General features: G+C 52.4%; 1 protein-coding gene across 1 annotated transcript in view; it reads right to left on the reverse strand.

Annotated features, from left to right (window-relative positions):
* Nucleotides 1-20,798, reverse strand: part of CCBE1 (collagen and calcium binding EGF domains 1) — a 172,109-nt gene extending 151,311 nt beyond the window's left edge. Inside the window, exons 1-2 of the mRNA XM_056106970.1 lie at nucleotides 20,597-20,798; nucleotides 20,096-20,176 (exon numbers count right to left, since the gene is read on the reverse strand). Coding sequence (XP_055962945.1) covers nucleotides 20,096-20,176; nucleotides 20,597-20,730 — 215 coding nt within the window. The 5' untranslated portion in view covers nucleotides 20,731-20,798. The remainder of the gene's footprint in view (nucleotides 1-20,095; nucleotides 20,177-20,596) is intronic.
* Nucleotides 20,799-21,748: the final 950 nt, after the last annotated feature.

Below are 21,748 nucleotides of genomic sequence, written 5' to 3' on the forward strand. Positions count from 1 at the left end.
AGATTCAAGAGGAGGGGGTCTTGAAAGAACTTTCAGACAGGCAGGGGAAACAGATGGATGACAGCGTGGGATAAAAGCCTGTCACTTGTTGAAAGGAGACTAAACTAAACTGAGGCAGCGCAGCAGGAATTGAGAGTGGACGGGGAAGGCAGGCAGCGGTCGGATTAAGCAGGGTCTCAACCGGCTCAGGGATGGAGTATAAAATGTTTGTTTCCAATGAGAAAACTGGAGGATTCCAGACCTGGTCAGTCATGCTCTACATTAAAGTTCAGGATCTCACTTTCGACTGCTTCAGAACAGACGGTAGGAGCAGGGCAAGGGGAAAATGGAGGCCACGGGTCAGGCCAGCAGTGGAGGTGGCCACAGAGTGCAGGGAAGGCTGGACGCAGAGCGTGTGGGAGGTGGCCCCAAGCAAGGTCTGCAGTTCCATCCAGAGCTGCCCACCAGGTTAGGGTCATGCCAATGGGGCAGCAGAGACTAAGCTAAGGAGTGAAATCATGATCTTATTTGCACATGTTTCAGAGACATCCTTTAAAAACCCACAGAGGCCAAGAAATAAGCAGCCAGAAGTTCCTGAGATAGTGTTTTTTTTTTTCGTTCTGGGTTACACCCCATGATGCACAAGGGTCACTCCTGGCTCTGTACTCAGGAATTACTCCTGGCAGTGCTCGGGGGACCATATGGGATGCTGAGAATTGAACCTGGGTCAGCTGCATGCAAGGCCAAGGCCCTACCTGCTGTACTATCACTCCAGCCCCCTCCTGAGTTAGTCTTGGTGACAGCCCTCTCAAAGAGGTAGGCTCATGCACAGACTAATGCACGGAGGACACTTAGGAAGAGTTTAGGGGTGCAGAGGGAGATCGTTCAAACGACTGAGCAATATCTAGGCTCAATCCTCAGCCACACCGAGGAGCGACCCCTGAGCACAGGGCTAGGGGTAAGCCCTTGAGCATTGCTTGGTGCGGCCTCCCCAATCCCAAAGACACAGAGCAGACAGTGAAAATCTAGCTTGAAATGATAGAGGGATCTGTTAAATGAAGACAAATTTCAAAGTGGGGACATGGTAGGGTGCTTGCCTAGCATGCTGCTGGCCTCAGCATGGCATAGAGTCCCCAAGCCCCACTGAGAATGATCCCTGAATGCAGAGTTAGGAGTAAGCCCTGAACACTGCAACGGGGTGACCCCAAAACAACATATTTCAAGTGGAAGAGCATTTTGAAAGACTAGAACTAAACAGGGCGAAGGAGGCAGATGAGAAGTGACTAGGAAGCTCAATGGCACCTGCTCTTTCTACCTGGGCAATTTGGTCATTCAAGACCTTGGTCTAGGATCAGTGATTTTTGACCTTTTTACACTGGAGGACGGACACTGGCCTGAGCACTGATACTTGGAGTATCAGTTATAAACTACTTGGTAGCCCAATGGTGGTCTGTGGACCTCTGGCTGAAAACCACAGGACTTAGAGGCCATACCTGGCAGCTGCCTCCCTTCAGGGACTGTGACCTTGACCATGGCAGTCAGGCTGCCGCAGCCTAGAGCTCATGAAGTCTAGGCCAGGCCCTCAAATAGCTTAAGGCAGACCCAACTTGAGACCAATAAAATGTCCTGTAAATATAGAATGCAGATATTAAGTCCTAAATGTGAGAATAAAAATACTAAAAGAAATGTCTTAGACAAGCCACCTGCTGTTCCCTATTATCCCCTTTTATGGGATTCCCCAGTGAAACTGCTTCTACCAGAAGGAAAAGGCGGGGTGCAGAGTGATAGTACAATGGGGAGGGTATTTACCTTGCATGTGGCTGACCCGGATTCACTACCCGGCATCACATACAGTCCCCCAAGCACCGCCAGGAGTAATTCCTGAGTGCAGAGCCAGAAGTAATGCCTGAGCATCGCTGGGTGTGACCCAAAAAGAAAAAATAAAAACGCTTGTACCCATTTTGGGGGCTGGAGTGATAGCACAGCAGGTAGGGCCTTGCACATGGCCAACCCGGGTTCAATCCCTAGCATCCTATATGGTCCCTGAGCACTGCTAGGAGTAATTCCTGAGTGCAAAGCCAGGACTAACCCCCGTGCATTGTCGAGTGTGACCCAAAAAAAAGCCAAAGAAAAAAAGGAAGGAAAAGGTGGGGGCATTCCAGGGCGCAGGGGTGCGGCTGCATGAGGGGCTCTCATTCTCCCCTTCGGTGGAACAGCACACCACAAGAGCAAGAGCAGAGAGAAAATCGAGCAGCTGGGATGGAGGTGAGGGTCTCATCCCCTGCAGAGTGGAAGGGGGGGGTAATTACACGGGGCTTGCAGCAGGGCAGTGCTCACTCCAGGAGGAGGTAACACTGAGCAGTCAGTCTCAGTGTTACCTCCAGTTTAGACTAGCTTCTCATATTTAGGCTAGCTTCTAACTGGTAAGGAAAGGGACTGGGCACCGGGCACTGTCCTGCTTTTCAATGCCCGTGAGGGCAGAGCATCCAGATAGCTCCTATTATCTTCACTGGCAACATGTTCTTCGTCCTCTCAAGCAAACCCCGGGCTTCTATATTGTTTGCTCCTGTCTGCACTCTGAAGTGGGGAAGTGATGGGTCACAGATGGCCAGACCAGAAACTTCCATCCAAGCTCCCTCTCCTCATCTGAGAAGGCCAGAGGTAGAGAGGAACCCCCCAGTCTTCGGGTTTGGCAGTGGAGGGGGAGACACCATTCTGAGGGCTGGTCGCCCAGGTACTGGCTGGTGACATGAGATCAGCATCTTCCTTGGGGAGAAATCCCTCAAGCGTTACCTGAACTCTTGAAAAAATCTACATCTTAGTTTCAAACCTGGGCCCACCAAGGCATCAGCAGCTGCACCTGGGGCACAAGTAATGAGCCGTTCTGTCTATCCACGAAACATGCGCTATGGAATTCTCCAGAACACAGACAGCACCGCCTCTACCCATGGGTGCTCCCAGCAGGGGCTCCCAGCGGATGCAGAAGAGGAAGGAATGCTTTGCCCTCAGCTCAGGGAGCCCCTGTGGCTGTGTGATGCGTTTCTACTGTCACTATCACTGTCCTCCCATTGTTCATCGATTTTTGCTTGAGCGGGCCCAGTAACGTTGTGAGACTTGTTACTGTGTTTGGCATATCAAATACGTCACGGGTAGGTTGCCAGGCTTTGCCATGCGGGCGAGATACTCTCGGTAGCTTGCCAGGCTCTCCGAGAGGGGCGGAGGAATCGAACTCGGGTCATGTTGGCCGCAAGCAAGGCAAACGCCTTACCCACTGTTCTATCGCTCCAGCCAGATGCATTTCTTTCTACAAGTCAAGAATATTTTATAAAATTTGAGCACCTTTCTGCTTTAAACCAAGACAGCAAGCAATAGAGACCTCCCTCCAAAGCATGAGAAAGCGAAGGCTCGTCACCAAAGCACACGTCCAACGCACCAGAACCACACTGCAGGCTGGGGCCCAGTCTGCAGAAGGGGGTTCTGGACCCTGGGGGACACACGTCACATTCCATCTTGAATGGGCGATGCCGGGGGGTCAGAACTAACCAAGCGGGGATCCAGAGAGGTAGCAGGACCGAGAGGGGTGGCTGGGAGGAGGCCCCAAGGATGGGAGCTTCCTGGGGTGGTCTGTCTCTACAGGGACCCCCACACTGCTCTCCCTGCTCCTCTCAACTGAGACCACCCGGCAATGGCTCCAGGGGTGCAAGGCCTCAGAGGGCCCCTGCCTGGAACAGCAGGTGACAAGTCTCACTGTCTGGATCTCGGGGGTTCCAGCCTTCCACTAAGATCCCTAAGGGGCTCAACTTCCTGTGGGCACTGAACTAGGGGACAGGGGTGAAGGAAGGGAAGACAATGAAGGGGCGGCGGGGACCCAAGGGCATGGGTGGGGTCCTTTCAGGCCCTCCTTAAGGTCTTAAATGTCCCCTGCCACTGGCTCCTCAGATGGGGTGAGGTGCAACTACTCACGACTCGGTCTGTATAATGTATAACAAAACATGCCAACCTTCAACTCAGAGAAGACCCAACGAGCCTCACAAGCACATCCGCCCCCAAAATGCAGAGATTCTCCCCTCCGCTCCTTGAGCTACACCTTCTTGGGCTTCTTGAGCACTGGCTCTTTCTACAGTCACGCTATAGCGTCTCTGTGACTCTGCCTCACACATGCAGGGACAGCCTGGTTCCAGGGACTGGGAGCAGCCAGGGCTGGGGAGAGAACACTTGAGGCATCAGTGCTGGCTGCAGGAACATCATGCAAACACACAGACCTGGGCCGGAGCAAGAGCACAGTGGGGAAGGTGTTTGCCTTGCACACGGTCTATGTGGGTTCGATCCCCGGCATCCCATCTGGTCACTGAGCACTGCCAGGAATAATCCCTGAGTGCAGAGCCAGGAGTAAGCCCTGAACATCGCCAGGTGTGACCCAAAAAGCCAAAAATAAAATAAAATAAAATAAAATGCATACAGGCCTGATGGCTGCTGGGGACCCAGGCAGCTTTGTCTGTGGTCCAAGGGGAGGAGTATGGGGAGGAGGACTGTGGAAGGGATGGGGAGAGACGCCCCCAGCACACAGCACTGCTGCTCTCAGCAGGGTGGGGACTGTTTGTGTCTGATGCTTGCAAGGAAAGAAAAACACAGCTTGACACTGAAAAGCTTTCATTTATAATATGCTGAGCCATGTTTATATCTCGGGAGAAAGTTCATGCAGTGCGGCAAACAAAGCAGAATGCCGCCTTTTTTTTTTTCTCCAATTGCACCAAAGGTCACTAAGTAGCTCCAGACCCCAGCTGAGACACGGCCATCGGAAATGAGAGGGATGGAATGTGCACCGCAGGATGCAGGGCCTACTTGGGAAACTCAGGGCTCAGAGGAGAGGTTCTTAGAGCCCTCTCCACCCCTCTGCCCTGCTGCAGGCTCCTCTGACTGCCCCCAAACCTTGGCACTCCAGAGTGGGAAGAAGAAGCTGGAAGGAAGAGAAGGGTCCGGAGAGGGGGGGCGGGGCAGGAGACAGCAAGCACACTTCAAGGGACAGCCACGAAAGACCACAGCGGCCACGGAAGGCAGAAAGGAAACTGGTCGCCCCCAGACACAGGAGCACGCTGTCCCTCCCCTGGGTTTAGCTGAGTCCAGAGTGGCTTTCTGCTCTTTGAACTACGAGGGTTGCTCAAAGGACTCGAGGGTCTGACACCCACCTCGGGGGTCTGACAACCACCTCCAGAGCTGCAGGTGTGTTTTGGATCTGGTGCGCTTCCTGGACGACATGGAGAGAAACTGTCAAGTGCATCAGGCTATTAGATCCATGTGCAGGGAGGGCCGAGAGGCAGAGCCGGTTCCTACCTGGCTTGACAAGCAGGAAGCGAAGAACAGGCAGGTGTGAGCCACCAGAGATGCTCCTTGGTACCGAGTTTCCCTTTGGGCACACTGGGGCCCACAGAAATGCAGATTCTGAGTCCTGGAGTTCCTGGGTGGGGCCCGAGCACTGGCACCTAACTGGAATGACTGACCCTGAGTGGGTAAGGACAGATTCCAGCGCCCACCGTCCGGGACCACCATCCCTTCGGAGAGCAGAGCCATAGAAGGGAGTGACAGAGACACTGTGACCACCCAGTCCCCTGTCTGCAGCGCCCAAGGCACTTGCTTTCGCTGACTCGGGATCAGACAGCCACACGCTTGGAGAGTCCATGGCCCTGGGAGTGCTGAGTTTTATATGAGGATCAGGGAAGGGGGGCTCATGGGGGAACAGTGTCTCCCCCAACCCATATGTCCTTAAGTGCAGGCCCACAGAGTGTGACAGTTGGTGAGGCTTCAGGGAGTAGCTGAGTTAATTAAAGGCCATGCAAAGAGTCCTGACCCCACACGGGCCAGTGTCCTTGGACACATGGGACACAGTCGCGTGCAGGCAGCCACATGTAGACAGGGAGAACCTCCTCGGAGCCCAGGGGGGCTTCTGAGCTGAACCATCCAACAGCACCTCAGTCTGCTCAAACTCACAGCCGCCAGCCTTTGTGAAACTGTGATTCCCCAAGAGATGGGAGCGACTGGGCGGGCACTCGCCATGTGTAAGCTGACCCTGCTTCCAACCCCATCCCATAGACCCTCCTGAGCCCCACTCAGAGTGACCATGAGCACGAGCCCTGGTGCAGCCCCTGGGAACAGCTGGGTGTGCCTCCAGCCCCCAATCCCCAATAAAAAAGAAAATGTGTTAGTGACATCCCAGTCATCTGTGCCAGCCCCGGGGAACAGTGCCAGGGGGGTGTTTTCACATGTCTACGCGGGGTAACTGGTCCTCCACAGGTTTTCACCAGAATGGACATTCCTGTTCCGAGAAGTCCCTCTCCTGACTGAGCCTCTTTCACGCATGCCCACAGGAGAGGAAACCACAATTGTCAGGTCTTCCCGTGGAGTCCAGTGGTGAGGAAAAACACGGGCCGGGAGCCGGACTGTCTGGCTGACCGCCCTGGGCTGCTGCCCTGAGGGGCCCTGTGGAGCGACCGCCCTGAGAATAAGAGCCAGCTTTGTCCTGGTCCCCACTCAAGTCCCTCTGAGGGGCGTGTCAGCAAGGGAGGGATGGGAGATCTTTTTTTTTTCTTTTTGGGTCACACTTGGCTATATACAGGGGTTATTTCTGGCAGTGCTTGGGGGACCTTATGGGATGCTGGGAATTGAACCCGCTATGGCTGCGTGCAAGGCAAATGCCCTTCCCACTGTGCTATCACTCTAGCCCCAGGATGGGAGATCTGTCACTTTGCAATCCTGCTTTGGCATCCAAAGCTCCCTCCCCAGTGCTCCGTTAGCTGTGCTGCAGGGAGAATGCGCTCCCCTCCAAAGTGCCTGCACCCCTTGCACAGTCTCTCTGCTGCATCCAGCAAGCAGGACAGGAGCAAGCTCGCAGGATCACTAGAAAATAACCAACTACCAACATCCCTGTTACAGAACTGTTTACAGAGAACCTTCCCCTTTGTCTCAGAGGAAACTCCATCAAGGTCTCCGACCAACCTTTCCTACATGCTCAGAGGTTGCGCAGACCCAGAGCCTGAGCATTTTCCGGATACTCAGACTACTCTCCTCCGCCCCCGCCCTGTGATCACGCTTGTCAAGTCCTGCCCTGCTGTAGGATTATCCACTGGGAAAAACAGTGAGCCACGTTTTAGCACAGGTTCTTCTTTAGCATAGAAGAAGCTGTCCAGTGGAAACAGGGACACGCCACCAAGAGCTGCTTCCCAGGGAAGCAAAGGGAGGGGGTGACAGGAAGCAACGACCTCCGGCTCCTGAAAAGTGGGGACATATAGGTCCCAGGAGCCGCATTTCAAAGTCTGTTGCCTTTCTCCAAAGCTTGCCTGTCCTTTCTTTCACCTCCATCTGGCGAGATAAGTGGCTGTTACCCAGGTCAGAAGTTTCCACGTGACTTTAATATAAACTTTTCATCCTTCACCTCCATGGGATATTGTCTTATCAACTTGTACAGTAAACCCCTGAAATGATCTGCCCATTAGGCGAGGATTTTCTTGTCAACAGACGACTTAGTGGGAGTGATAAATACGGTACAGTATCAGCAGTCTGTTTTCTTATGCCTCTGACACTGTGGCTTGCTTTCCTGTAAGATGCTGGAGCGAATGCATGCACCATCCAAAACCTGTGCTAAAACAAACCAACGGCTCTCTGTCAGACTGCCAATCAGCAGCAGGGGTCAGGGGTCAAGATTTAGAGGATCAAAGTTCTAAGTGGAGTTACAATAATTATACTGTAGTTACAAGTATTCAGCGCTAGCAATTAAAGCCTTAACCCCGTATTGTTCAAAGGTGGACTGTACTCACATTTTCTTCTTTGCTGTAACCTGAGTAACTTTGCTGTAACTTTGCTGTAACCTGAGTAACTTTGCTGTAACCTGGAGCTGGAGCGATAGCACAGCGGGTAGGGCGTTTGCCTTACACGCGGCCAACATGGCCGACCCGAGTTCGATTCCTCCGCCCCTCTCGGAGAGCCCGGCAAGCTACCGAGAGTATTCGATATGCCAGACACAGTAACAACAGTCTCCAATGGAGACGTTACTGGGCCCGCTCGAGCAAATCGACGATCAACGGGAGGGCTGTAACCTGAGTAGTATCCCCCTGATATTCAGAGATGCATTGCAATATTTTCCTTTTTCTCTTCTCTAAGAAGTCAAGATCAGACTTTGCTTCCCCACTACCTGCCCCCTCCTACACACACACACCCCAACACTCACCTGATGCTATTCTTTCCATTGTGCATCATCCAAGGTCAAGTTTCATGATGGACAGAGTTTATCTCGGTAGCCTTTGCTTTGCTGCACTTTAGTTACTGGGTCTACAAACCCAAGATTCATGCAACCCTGTGCCAAAGAAGTTTACAGGCACCATTTTCCCATCAGCCAGTGTTCACTCCATGCATGATGCATTTCCCATATTTCAAACTCTTCCAGGACTATTATACCTACTGTGACAATTCGGATCAGTGGCGTTGGATGAATCTATTATAACTGTTTGGGGTGGGGAAGCACAAGCAATGCTCAAAGAAGTCACTCAAATGGTGAGTATCCTGGATTAAAGAACCAAGGTCCCCTGGACTCTCCCACTTAGCCTCCCAGTTCCCAGGAACTGAACTCAGCACTAAAGAAATGAAACCAATTTGTAGCTCTACTATGGCCTTTATGGGAACAATTAAAAGGGAGGTCACATGTCTCTCCCTTTAAACCAAAAGCTCCAATTAACCACTTGAGCTTAGTGGAGAAAGCATGCTGAAAGCTGAGATAGGCTGAAAGCGAGATCTCTTGCAACCGGTCAGCCAAAAGTTGGGAATGCAAAGGAAAAAGTTCTGGAAGGAAGTGAAAAGTGCTCCATCAGTGAGCATGTGCGCGCGCGCGCACACACACACACACACACACGCAGCCAGCTTTCTCACTGATTCAAAGGTAGATGACTTGGACAGGAGTGCCACCATATTCCTTCCAGCCCGAGCTGCACCAGAGCTGGCCTCCTTTTCTTCAAGTCTACTAAGAGAAAGCAGTGAGGAAGCTGGAGAGAAATCTGAAGGCACAGCGCCGGGCGCCTGAGGTGTAGGGGAAGAGGCATCTGTCTCCGTGACAAAGTGCATGACAGCCCAGGGGAGAAGCTGTGGTGACTTCTTGGGAGACCCAGCGTGAATTCAGGATGAGGGAGGTGACCTGGGTCTAATCACCCCTCTGTGGGAAGAGGCTGCCAGATGGTATTTTCATAGTTACAGAGCAGTCAAAGCCTGGTCTCAAAACTTCAAAGGACAGACTGACTTTCTATAGGGACTGTGACTTTAGCTGGGAGTCAATCCACTGAGAAAATTCTGCCATATCGACCCTCTCTGTGCTCTCGAGAGAGAATGAGTCTGGGACGACAGTACACCTGGCTATAACACGATTTCCGGGGCAACCCGAAGCTCACTGTTAGGACCCAACGCTCTGGGAAAAAGTCTTTCAAAAACAAATCCACTCACCAGTGGTATGTCTGGTCACCCGTGAGCTCTGGTGGATAAGGAGAGTGTATCCCTACCTTTACTGTATTCTCGAGCCCATGGCTCAAATCACTGAGATGTTCAAGTCTCAGTTAAGCTTTATAAGGCCAGAGCTGCCATAGAGACATCCGGTGATAGGACCAAAGCATCCTGAAAATCTCTGGAGAAGGAGAGACTGTTCTAGAGTGTCAAAATAGCAACATTCTCAGAAGCTTGACAGAAGATGCTTCCGACCCTTCTGCAGGACTTGGGGGCTTTGAAGCATCAAAGGAAGGAATAACTGCAGATACAATACGACTAGCAAGAGAACTTATATGAGAAAAGAAGACCAAAGATGTAGTTGTATTATGATGATCTTCAAGTTTCATGGGGCAGGAACTGGTCTGCATGGATGAGCAAAGTTTCTTGAGGTGGAGTCAATCCGGATGAAAAAGGGTCTAGAATATCACATATGTAGGTTGACAAACAGGCTAGATTTGAAAAGATGGACTAATTAGGAAAAGACTTCTGAGGGAAAAAATGCTATTAAGCATGAGACAGAGAAATCCCTCAGTGATAGAGTATCACTGAGGTAACTGTCACTGCTTAATAAATGGTCACCAACATTCCAACATTCCACAGCTCCACCATACACAGTCAAAATGCATCAAGGTGAGACTCTCCAGAGCCAAGAAGCCAAAGACTCAGAACTGTGAGAACTTTTCAAACAATTAAAGCACAGATGTGCATTGCTTTGATAATATAATGCTATTGTATATTTAATAGACTATGGTATTGCATAGGCTTAGTTTCATATGTGTTGCAAAATGAAAAATTCATGTGGCTAGTCCACTGAGAATCACTTTATTGCACTGATCTGGAATGAAACCCACAACATCCCCAGGGAGTGTATTTAAAAGTCTTCATGAGCTTACTACAATAGAACAGTGGGCACTGGTAAAAGGTAGTTAGAGTTCAAGTTGACTAGTTAAGCTACTGATCCACCATGCCACTGTGTTATGGTTTATTACTTTTTTAGCCATATAAAGAAATTTTAATGTAACTATGATTTAGAGCAGTGTTTCTCAACCTCTATCTGACCCTTCTGCCCTGGTTTCCTTCTATGGCCCCTCCATCCTATCGATTGACCTAGTGTCATGGACCCCCATTTATGCAATTTCCCCTCATGGACCTCTTGGTCTATCCTGTGGCCAGATGGCGCCTGGTTGAGAAATGCTGATTTTCAGCCCCTGTCTCCTGGTAATGTTTTCTAAATGTGCTCCTCCAAGATAAGCTTGATTTTTGAAAGTGACATTTTCTGCTATAGAAACTCAAAAACAAACTTGAAGTTTCTGGAGGGGTAGCTGAGAGTCAACAAAACACATGTCACGAGCAATACGCAAAAGTCAGGAATTAAGGAAGGGGAGGGCAGCTGAGGCAATCTGGGGTTACTCAACTGGCGCGGGCTTATCTGAAGAATATGCAGAAAAGCACCACGGCATTAGTAGCTTTAAAATAAAATCAGCTTCTTAAAATGCCCTGATGAGTGACTAAACTCTGGAGTTAAGAACTCTAAAACCATGCCAGCTCATCAGTAGCTGCTTCCCGGAGGAGAGGGAAACTGAGTCACAGTCAGGCTATGTTCAGGCCAGAGATTTAAACACGAGGAAAATGGACACCCCAAAGCACAAAGACCCTCGGATGCTCTGACTACATCCACCCGGTATCATATGCCTATGAGGAGTCTAGTGTGTGGGACCCGGTCACAGTGCACTGCTCCGGGTGCTGGCATCAAGGCAGCTCCCCACGAAGTTGACAAACGTTTTCTGTAGAGGGCCAGTTAGGAAATATCTGAGGCTTCAGGGCCAAATAAGGTCTCTGTCGCACAGTCTGTTTTTCAAACCCCTTAAAATGCAAAAAAAAAAAAAACCCCGCATTCTTTAAATGCTTTTAACCACCCTTAAGAATGTCAGGGGATTGGAGGGTTGTGTAAAAGCATGCCAAGGCCCCCCTGTGCCCATCTCTGCCCTCTCCCACTTCCGATGTGCCAAGGGCACTCCTGGCTTCCCACCAGTTTCCTGAGCAAGCGAGTTGTCAGGGCGACAGCTGCCCAACTCATTCCTGGGGGAGGAAGAATGGGGAGACTTCACCCCAACAGGGGCAAACAGATCATCTCACAGGAGGTTGGAAACCAAAACTGAGAACGGATGAGGCCCACTTCTAAAATCATGAAAAGCAGAGAAAAACGCTCCAGTTCATCCTCTGCCACACAGAATGAGGTGGGCCGAACAAGCACGCACCGGCATAGCACTCAACCTGGAGCTGAAAAGATGCTCTGAGCTAAGGGGATTAACACGTGGACGGCAGCAGTGCAATTATGCTTATGAAATCACGTGCAAGTGTGAGCCACCGGTGGTACGCATTGGTATCCATGTGTCAAACATGCAGCCCTAACCATTCCACCTACAAGAGTTTTCAGGGTGGATACAAATTGTTGAGAGGGCACAGGAATGTTGGTGCCAGATCAAAGGGGTTCTTAAGAAAACCAGCTCATGCGGGAAGGACATCTCCTCATTGCATTTCCTGCATTGTTGCTGTTGAAAATCAGGAGACGAACTAAACTCTTTGTCCCTCCTGGGGCCAATCCTGCATCTGCCATTCATGCCACGGGACACCCCAGCATGGAGAATTCACCTCCTTTTTTGTGATGCCTTCACATTCCAGAAATGCTCCAAAGCAGCTCATGGCCCCTGCTAAGTTCCTGTAAGCACCTTTGTCATAAAGTCGTTCCCTCCAGCACCACCTACCCCCCTCCTCCATTTCTCAGAGCTGTGGGGGTGCTTTCCTGAAAGACACAGCTGGGCCCCAGGAAACTTCCAACTCTGCACCTCCCAAGTCTGACACTCACCACGTGTGGGTCACAGACATCCTTTATATGTCCCAAGAGACACCCTTGGCTCAAAATCCCTTTACACCAAGAGACTAAATGAAAAACCATAAATTCAGAAGGTTGGATCATTGGTTTTTTTTTTTCTTCCCTCCTCCTGTTTTATTCACTGAGGTATTCCGAGTGCCTAACTCCATGCTTGGCACATAGCAAGGTGGAGAATTTGAATATGTGAATGAAGGCCGTTGGCGAAACTCTATAGCTGATAAATCGCTTCATGGGAAAGGAAGGAGCTGGCTTGGCAGGAGAGACGCCGCAGATGTTATAGCTATTTACTTTTCAGCCCCCAAAGAAAAGCAAGAAACGGACACAGAAGGGAGACCTTTGTTCTCAGGGTAGCCAGCGAGGCCCCAGGCAAGCATCCTAGCTCCCCAAAGCAGCCAGGCTGGTGGGAAGGACGGCAGGGCTGCGGGACCTGAAAGGCTCAGGGCACACAGGCCTGATTGAAATGCAAGCTCTCTCCGGAGAAGACAGAGAGCAAAAGAGCAGCTTGCTTTTCCGGGGGACGTCGGGGGGCACTCATCAAATACTCAGGATGAAGCGAAGTGGACAGTCTGGAGTCAGGCCTCAACAACTCGGGGACAATGAGAGCAGCAACCAGACCGGTCTCCAAGGACGTGCCCTGGGAAGTGCAGCGTTCTGAGGCCCATTCAGGGCTCATGGGTTTCCGATCTTTGCATTGTTACTCTGAGAGCTGAAGAAAAGTGATACAGAGCCTGGCTAGGGCCAACACCCTTCCTTTTCTCCTGCCCTCCCACCTGTTCTTCAAAGCCAAAGGAGGAGATGAACCCCCCCCCCCAGAGGAGGGAGAGCAATGGTCTTGGGAACTGTGATCTGCCTCTGTCATCATCACTGCACCCCCCAAGTGCCATTATCACTCCAGAGACACTCCAGCGTCTGCAGTGCACTGGACACACTTCCGGTGGGAATTCAGAGACCAGAGCAGGAGAGTCAAGAGTCCCACTGCAGCAACCAGAATTGCACCTGTAACATGCGGCTGCTGATGAAAGTGAAGCTGGTCAAAATAAAGGGTGTTGGGAGGATTCTTCCAGGATGGGAGATGCATGCTGAGAGTAGACTCTAGACCGAACATGATTGCCACTCAATGCCTTTTTTGCAAACCACAGCACCCAAAAGGAGAGAGGGAACAAAAGGGAATGCCCTTCCACAGAGGCAGAGTGGGATGGGAGGGGTACAGGGGGGGTGGGAGGAATAGTGGGATCAGTGGTGGTGGAGAATGGGCACTGGTGGAGGGATGGGTACTTGAACATTGTATAATTGAAACCCAAGCACAAAAATTTGTAAATCTACATCTGTACCTCATGGTGTTTCACTAATAAAAATCTAAATAAAAAAAAAAAAGTAAAGCTGGTCAGACTTGACCAGAGCCCAGAGGGATGAGGACTGCTTCTCTGGCTTCTGGAAAATGACTTAGCTAGAAAGGCAGGCTAGGAAGGGCACAAGGGTGCTGGAAGGTTTAGTAGGTTGGAACCAAATACAAACTCTCTCTTGAACATGTTCATCAGCTCCCTGCACTGTGTGTGGAGCTGCATCCTCTGCAGTGACAGGGGCAGATTAACAGAAAGAGAAGAGCATCCTCGTGCCTGGAGGCAGAAACACCTAGAGCAAAAACGTTGACAGAACCGGACCAAGCCACTCCACTGTCCTCTCAAGCTCATACCAGTTGCTCTTGAGATAGGGGACAACCGTGGGCGCACAAACAAACGTTCAGAGAGATCATGGGCCCTGATGAGCCAGGAGCCTCGGAACTGCGGGGCTAAGCTGGTCTACGTGGGAGGGCAGGGGACAGCAGCTTCTGCACGGACCAGGGCATCTTGGAGGCAGGCCCTCAGCTCAACTTGTTGGCAGAAACAAGCTCAGGAGAAGTGGAGGCTTCAACCCAGTTTTGTTTCTCTCCACCTCCTCTTGCAGGGACAACTTAGCTTTAGGCAACCACGGGAGGGAGCAAGTGACACTCTCTGGGATTCTGCCGTGACTCTGGGCTACCTGCACCCAGAAAAGCCATGAGCAATTGTCATGATTCTGTCTGAGTTTGCATCTACAGAGAATCTATGGGGGAAGCTCATAAAACAATCCTAAAATTCTACTGGGTGCTGGGTATCTACTGTATGCATTCAATGTACCAGGGTGGGAAGCCAAGGTGGGGGTACAGTCACAATCAGGAGAGCCACCCATGTGGAATCACTGACTCCTACAAGTCATGTGACCCTGGTATTTGGCCTGACCCTCATTCCTGGGAGGAGAAAGCCAGTATGGCCAGGAAGATGCTGCTCAAGATCACAAAGCCAGGGAGTGAAGGTCTGAACAGGTCAGAGTTGGGGATGTCACGTGTGTTTTGACAAAGGCTGTTGGGGTAAGAACTGAATGACCAGCAGAGAGAACACATCCTACAGCGTTCACCAGCCCTTCTGCCCACTTAGCGTCCCACAGAATACAGCAGCCTCGGCAGACAGAGCACTTGGACCCCAACTCCAATTTGCAACCAAGGTCACTTAAACACGTCAGCACTATTGGTATCTAGCAATACTGTTGTCACTGTTTGCAAGAAGAGTAGAGATGGGGACTCAGGCAAAGCAGCTCTTCGAAGACCCCACGGACAGGACTCCAGCAACCTGGAAGCTGCCCACTGGGGGATCTGGGAGCCACAGAGCTGAACATTACAACTCACGTGGTTTAGACAAACTCTTAACACTCGGTTCCACTTGCATGTTTTCCCTTCTCTTTTGCCACCAGGCCATGCCCGACCTCCCTCACCTCTTCTCTAGGGTGGTCTTCCTTCTCTTTGCCACCGAGCCATGCCCAGCTGTCCTCCTCCCTTCCCTGTTGTTGATGAGACAGGGAGAGCTGTGTGGCCCATCCCTTGCCATGACAACATTTTCAAGAGCCCAGTAGATTAAGTCTGTGGCCAGACCAGGGAATCCATCTTCTTCTTTAAGGAATTTATAAGACCATCTTTTGCTCGTTATGGAAATACAAATTCTTAATATATCCAAAACCTTCACAAGGGACACGACAATTCTGAGATTAAAGTACTTGCTTTGCTCAGCTGTGGCCACAATAATGGTTCAAATCCTGGTCCCACGTGTGATCTCAAAACAGTATGCCACACTGCCCCCAACTTTTTTTTTTACAATTTCTATATATTTTATTTTCATAAAATAGTTCTCAATAGTTCATTACAGATAATATTCAAATACCAATCCCACCACCGAGCACCTTCCCACCACAATTAGAGGGAAGTGTGTAAAGGTTGTTGTATTTCATTCTAGAGCCATTTAAGCTGACTGTCACTGTCACTGTCCTCCCATTGTTCACCGATTTGCTCGAGCAGGCCCAGTAATGTCTCCATTGTGAGACTTGTTACTGTGTTTCGCATATCGAATACATCATGGGTAGCTTGCCGGGCTTTGCCGTGCAGGTGAGATACTCTCAGTAGCTTGCCGGGCTCTCCGAGAGGGGTGGAGGAATCGAACTCGGGTCGGCCGTGTTGGCTGTGTGCAAGGCAAATGCCCTACCCGCTGTGCTATTGCTCCAGCCCATTTAAGCCCATATATAAGAAAATACAAGGAAGTATGTTAAAACCAAACAAATGTGTGCTACTTTTGGTATGTAAGTGGACTGCCCCAAATTTTAATCAGGGTGTTAAGTGAACATGCGTTCCTTCAGTAAAAGTGGGATTTTAGGAAAGTCCTCATTATATGAGCATGTTTTCACAAGGGCCACTATGGGGACACTTCAGTGCCTGGGACTGGTAGAGCTCAGATACCGTCAAGGCTATGCCTGGCAGTGAGGAAAGATGGGCAGGACATATTGGGGGGAAGCTCAGGAACTTTTCCTTGCTAAGACACATGCCCTAGCACCTGTGCCATCCCCCTGTCCCCCCCAAATGTACCATATACTCCAATGATGAAGGCCAGGTGGAGCTCCTGATTTCTGTTCTCAGTATTTATGGATTTGAACATGCTGGGGGCTGAACCCAGATACTCACCCATGCCAGGCATATACTCTCCCCCATGAACCATAATTCCCCTTCCATTTTAAGAGCCTTTAACACTTAATTTTATTGACCCTAGACCCAATAAAGGAAAGTTTGTTCCATCTACAGGCTTGAGAAAGAAGGTGGGGGAAAATCAACTCGTAAGAGAAGTTTTAATAGACGCAAGAGGATTTGGGCCCTAACTTAATTAGCTTGGTTTGGCTCTAGTGGTAAATTTAGTTAGAGAGAAATTGCAGTCCAGTTCCGAAATCTTTACTGGTAGGAGTCTACCCAAGATTAGAGTCCAGCGCTGAGCAAGGTGTGCTCTGCTCTGTTAAGTTGTCACTAGCCTTCATTTGACAAGTTTGAACTTTGAGTACTTGGCAAAGGGCTGCTTGGGCCAGAGAAACTCTTCAGACATAGACCCAGCACTTCAGAGGAAATCCTTCGAGGAAGAGACACCAGACATGCCCCCAAATAATTTGGTGCATAGAATGATCACACAATGTCAACATGAGGACAAGCAAGGCAGGTCCCAGAGGCAATGGGAACTCAGGAGCCTCCCTGGCCAGAGAGTGTGGGAGTTTTTTTTTTTTTCACTCTGCCCTCTAAGTTGGCAGTCAGCAGAATTGATGGTCTGGCTTCCTGAGACCCCAGCATCTGGAAAGATTGGCCTCATCTTCAGTCATTCCTGAGATAAGAGGCTCCAGGCTTTGAAGTCAGGGAACCTGAGTTTGAATCTTGGCTCACACACATTAGCTTAGTGACCCTGGGGGCAAGCTTCCTTAATCCCTCTGACTGGGGGTCCCCCCTCTGTCAAAAGAAGATAATACCTATGCTCAGAGGGGCTTTGAGGATTAGAGATAATGTGTGTAAAGTGCACAGGATATTAAGTCCTCAAATTGTAAGGTAGGAAGAGCTAAAGGGAAGGGTGGGAAGGTGCCACTTAGGTGAGCCTGGACAAATAGACCTGAAGAAAGGGATGGCAGAGTTAGAATTAGCTCCTGCCCCCTACACATCAGGCATAACCTGCAGAACACAATGCCGTCCTCTGTCAGGTTCATTTTAGTATTAACTCATGGAGTTTTGTTGGGGGGGGGGCAGGGTGGTATTGGGTCACACCCGACGATGCTCTGGGGTCACTCCTGGCTCTGCACTCAGGAATCACTCCTGGTGGTATGCTGGGGGCCATATGGGATGCCAGGAATGGAACCTGGGCTGGCCACATGCAAGGCAAGTGCCCTTCCCACTGCACTGTCTCTCAGGCCTATCCTTCATGGTTTTAAAGTCATTTAAATCACTTTCTCCCAGTTCAGCAGTGACTGTGTTGCTTTATTTGTACTATAAACTCTTCACCTAGAAGACAGCTGGCAGAGGAAATGGTATCTAGTTGGGGTGTTCTTCTTCTTCTTCCAATAGTAGTTCAGCTTTTTGCAGCTCATTAAGTCACACTGGAATCAGTTTCCAGGAAAATGATTCTTTTGTCTACTGGGGGGTTATAGTATGGGAGAAGGGCAAGTGACCTGCTAGCCTGCAGGATATAGCTAGACAGGCCTGTCCCCTGACCCTTTCGGGGACCACTCCCAAGGCCAGGCTTCTCCGGCTGGACTGCACACCATCCACATGGGGGTTCAGTCAGGAAGTCTGGGGAGGGGCTGAGACCCTAACAAGCTCCCAGATGATGCCAGCACTAGTTCCCAGACCACACCGGAGTAAGCATCCACAGTGGCACCAAACTCTGAATGCACAAACTAAGAAACAGTCCTCTATTTGGGGGTTCAAAAGAAAGACAGGCCCAACCAGCTTAGTGACTAATTCGTGGAAATAGCATGCAACCAGTAAGGATGCAGAGCTCTTCACCACCATTGAGAAAAGGCAGAGAATCAAAAAAAAATTTTTTAAATTGTTTTATTTGGCCACAGCCCGATGTGCTCAGGGCTTACTCCTGGTAGGGTTCAGAGGACCATATGGGGTGCCGGGGACTGAACCCTAGTAGGTCACATGCAAGGCAAGGACCCTGGCCGCCACACTATCTCTCCAGCTCAGAATCAAGAGTCTTAATGCACACAAGGACCCGGTTTTTCCAACTAAAAATTTTCCTTTGCCATGTCTCACTCTCCAAAACAAAGTTCTTGGCTGCAAAGTACATGGGGCTACCACCTCTCTCTCTAGCTCCCACAAGCTCTTTCCTTGGAGAGCAGCTAGTGAAGACACGGATCAGAACCATTGGTGAAGACGCTGATCTCGACACTGCTTTTATCTCAAGACGTTTCCTGGGAAGGAAACACCAGACTGTTTTCACAGACTCACAAAAGCTGATGACTGATGAATGTGAAAGTGGCCTGAAGCCCCCAATGAGGCAGCTACCACTTCCGAAAACGTAAAGTGAGTTCTATGGGCCTCCCTGATTGATGGGCAGGCTGACCTTCAAGGACCGAGCAATGGAGCAGATCAACTCAGGAATACTTTCCCTGTTCAATCAGACGCTTCGTTCTGCAGGCACAGGAAAACTCATCAGTCCTAAAAATTACTGGTCCGAGGAGGCTCCACACAGGGCTGGGGTCAGGGAAGCAGCCTGGGACCTTAACAGCAGGTCATTTCACCCTGACTGACTGCCCAAGAAAGCCCCTTCAAGTCTACCCTTACGGCTCACACCCCATTTAAAAATGTGTTGTGTTGGCCACTCACTGTGTTGGCCACTCCCAAGCCAGAGGAACAGCGGAGTGCCCTATATGCCAGCCATCCTTCCACCAAGTCCCTCGCCCCATCCTGAATGCAGCTGGCCTCTGCACCCTGACACTGACCAGCCTTGATCCCACTCCGCCGGCCCTAAAGTGACCATCTGGGCAGCTGAGAGCAGTAAACAAGGGCTGCCCTGTTACCTGGGGCAGCGCCCGGCACTTAACCCCCTACCCGGTGACTCTCAAGACCGGCGGAGCACGGGTGTGGGATTCCAGAAGCTTTCACGGCCCCTTTATGGAGCCAGCAGCGAGCGTGTCCGGGCACGTGCCGCCTCCATCAGGAGCCCTTTGGGACGGAGCAAACGTCAGGAATTCAGAGCGGAAAAGATTGACCCCGACCTCGGGGAGGCACAAAGCAGGAGCCGAGACTCATTTCAGCACGAATAAGAACCACCTGGGGAGGCTCTGGCCGCCCTCCGCTGCCCAACGCTTTATCCAGGCTGTTCAGGAACGCGCCCAGGCCGCGGAACGGCATTTCCACAAAGATGGTTCTCCAAGTGGCGCACTTTTGCGCCGTCTGTCCTGCTCACTTAACACAGTTCCATCAACAGCCAGCCTCCGTCCCCATCCTATCAGCGGCCAGAGCCCATGACAATGTTACCGTGTCCCCGCAGAAGGTCAGAAGACAGCCAAGGCCTGCCCGATTGAGTTTGCAAAACAAAACGCAGACGCAACACTGCGCACCCCCTGTGACCGCTATGACTCCCAGAAGCTTCTTACAGACTTTTCCTGTCCACCCCCACCGGGCGCGGGCTGCTCCCGGAGCTCGAATCCCTCCAAAAGATGCAAGTGGGGTGCAAACCTTCAGGACCCGCCAGGAAGGTCCAACAGGGAAGCAAAGGTGTGCGCCCTGGAGATGCCCCCCCCCACCCCGCCCCACCGGGTCCTCAGGTCCCGGGAACAAAACCCTGACTCCCCCCCAGCACACGTTGGCGGCCGCGGGAGCCCCCGGCTTACCTGAAACAGGTCGCGAGCTCGCCCGAGGGCTTCAGACACGGGTACTTGGTGGTCGCGATTTTGTTTTCCGAACACACTTCCCTGCGGAATCAAGAAGCGAGTTGGTTCCTCCCGCCGCGGGGTCGCCGGGGCTCAGAGCGCGCGCGTCCCGGGGGATCCCAGTGCGCGTCTGCGGCGGGCGGACTCCGGCGCCCCGAGCGCCCCGCGACCCCCCGACGGAGCGGGGACGGCACGAGGACCGGCGCTGAAGAAATGGGCCCTGGGGGGGGTCCCAGGAGCCAGGCCACGTCCCGGCTAAGGGCAGTCGCCCTGCAGGGGAGTCCGAGCGGGGCGAAGTCCCGGCTCAGGGCAGATGCCCTGCAGGAGAGTCTGCGCTGGGCAAAATTGCCCTGCAAGGAGGGTGTGATGTGGCACCCGCCAGGGGAGCACCCAAGTCGCGGGCGCGCAGGGTGGGCGCTGGGTAGGGGAGCGCCCCCCGCAGAGGCGGGCCGCCGCGCGTACCTGTCGTGGTCCTCGGGCTCCTCGCGGTAGCTCCAGGCGTGTCCCAGCGCCAGGAGCAGCAGCAGCGGACCCAAGCTCCTGCTGCCCAGCTGCCCCGTCGCCGCGCGTGCCCGGCTCGGAGGCGGCGGCACCATCGGGGACGCTCGCGGCTTCTCCCCCGCGCCCGCGCCCTCTGCCCGGCCTGCCGCGCGCCGCGGCCCGGCTCCCGCCCGCGCTCTGCCCCGCAGGGGGCGCCCGCGGACTCGGGTGCGAGCGTCACCTGCAAGCGGCGCGGGGCTGGCCCCGGGGTACCCGGGAGGGGGGCTGCGGCCGTCAGCGCGGAGATGCGATGTGATGCCCGGTGCAAGCTCTGCGGGAGAAGGCGGGCGATCCGGGGCCGCGGGGGCCGCGGGATGCTCTCGGGACCCTCTCGGGAGGGTCGCGCCGCCTTTGCAGACGCGCTCGACTGGACTCTGGGCGGCGCCCGCCCCGCGGCTTCTTCCTGGGCTGGGGAGAGGAGGCAGGCGGCGGGGCGAGGGCGCTTGTTTGCATTTTACACCCGGGAGGAGGAGGAGGAGGAGCCCTTGTTCCCCCACCCCAGGGGGGCGCAGCGGGGGAGGGGGGGAGCACGGAGATGGGGGAGTGACCACGCGTCCTTCCTGGCGTCACTTTGTGTCCTTGCGTGGACCACCCCGCTCCCCGGCCGGCTAGCCCCCCTCTTGGGAGGACCCGAGAGGATGCAGAAGTGGAAGCCGGTCCCCCCTCGGCTGCCTCTTCAAGCCTGAAATCTGCACAATTTGTGGTGCCTAGCCTGGCCTCGTCAAGTCCCCTAGAAAAAAGCGCCTCCGGGGATCTTTTCGTTGAGTTAGCAAAGCCGCTGTTTTCTTCATCACCCAAGGTCGCGACGGGGTGGCGACCTCTCCCCTAGCCCAGCTTTCAAGCCTCTGACCCAGAACAGCTTTAAGGATGTTTCAAAGCCACGCACGCCCGCAGGTGAGAGCTGGAAGCGCCTGCAAGAGCCCGGCTGAGGACGCAAAGGGCACGGTGAACGGGCACCCCCAGCCGAGGCAAGGGGCAGGAGTGCGCGGGTGCGAGGCAGTTAGTGATCAGCGGTGACTTGTACTGAAGTCGTCCTCTCGTGAGCTCAGGGCGCTTTAGGAGTTCTGTGTGCCT

This window comes from Sorex fumeus, unplaced genomic scaffold (assembly GCF_029834395.1).
Source record: "Sorex fumeus unplaced genomic scaffold, SorFum_2.1 ptg000151l, whole genome shotgun sequence".
Lineage (NCBI taxonomy): Eukaryota > Metazoa > Chordata > Mammalia > Eulipotyphla > Soricidae > Sorex > Sorex fumeus.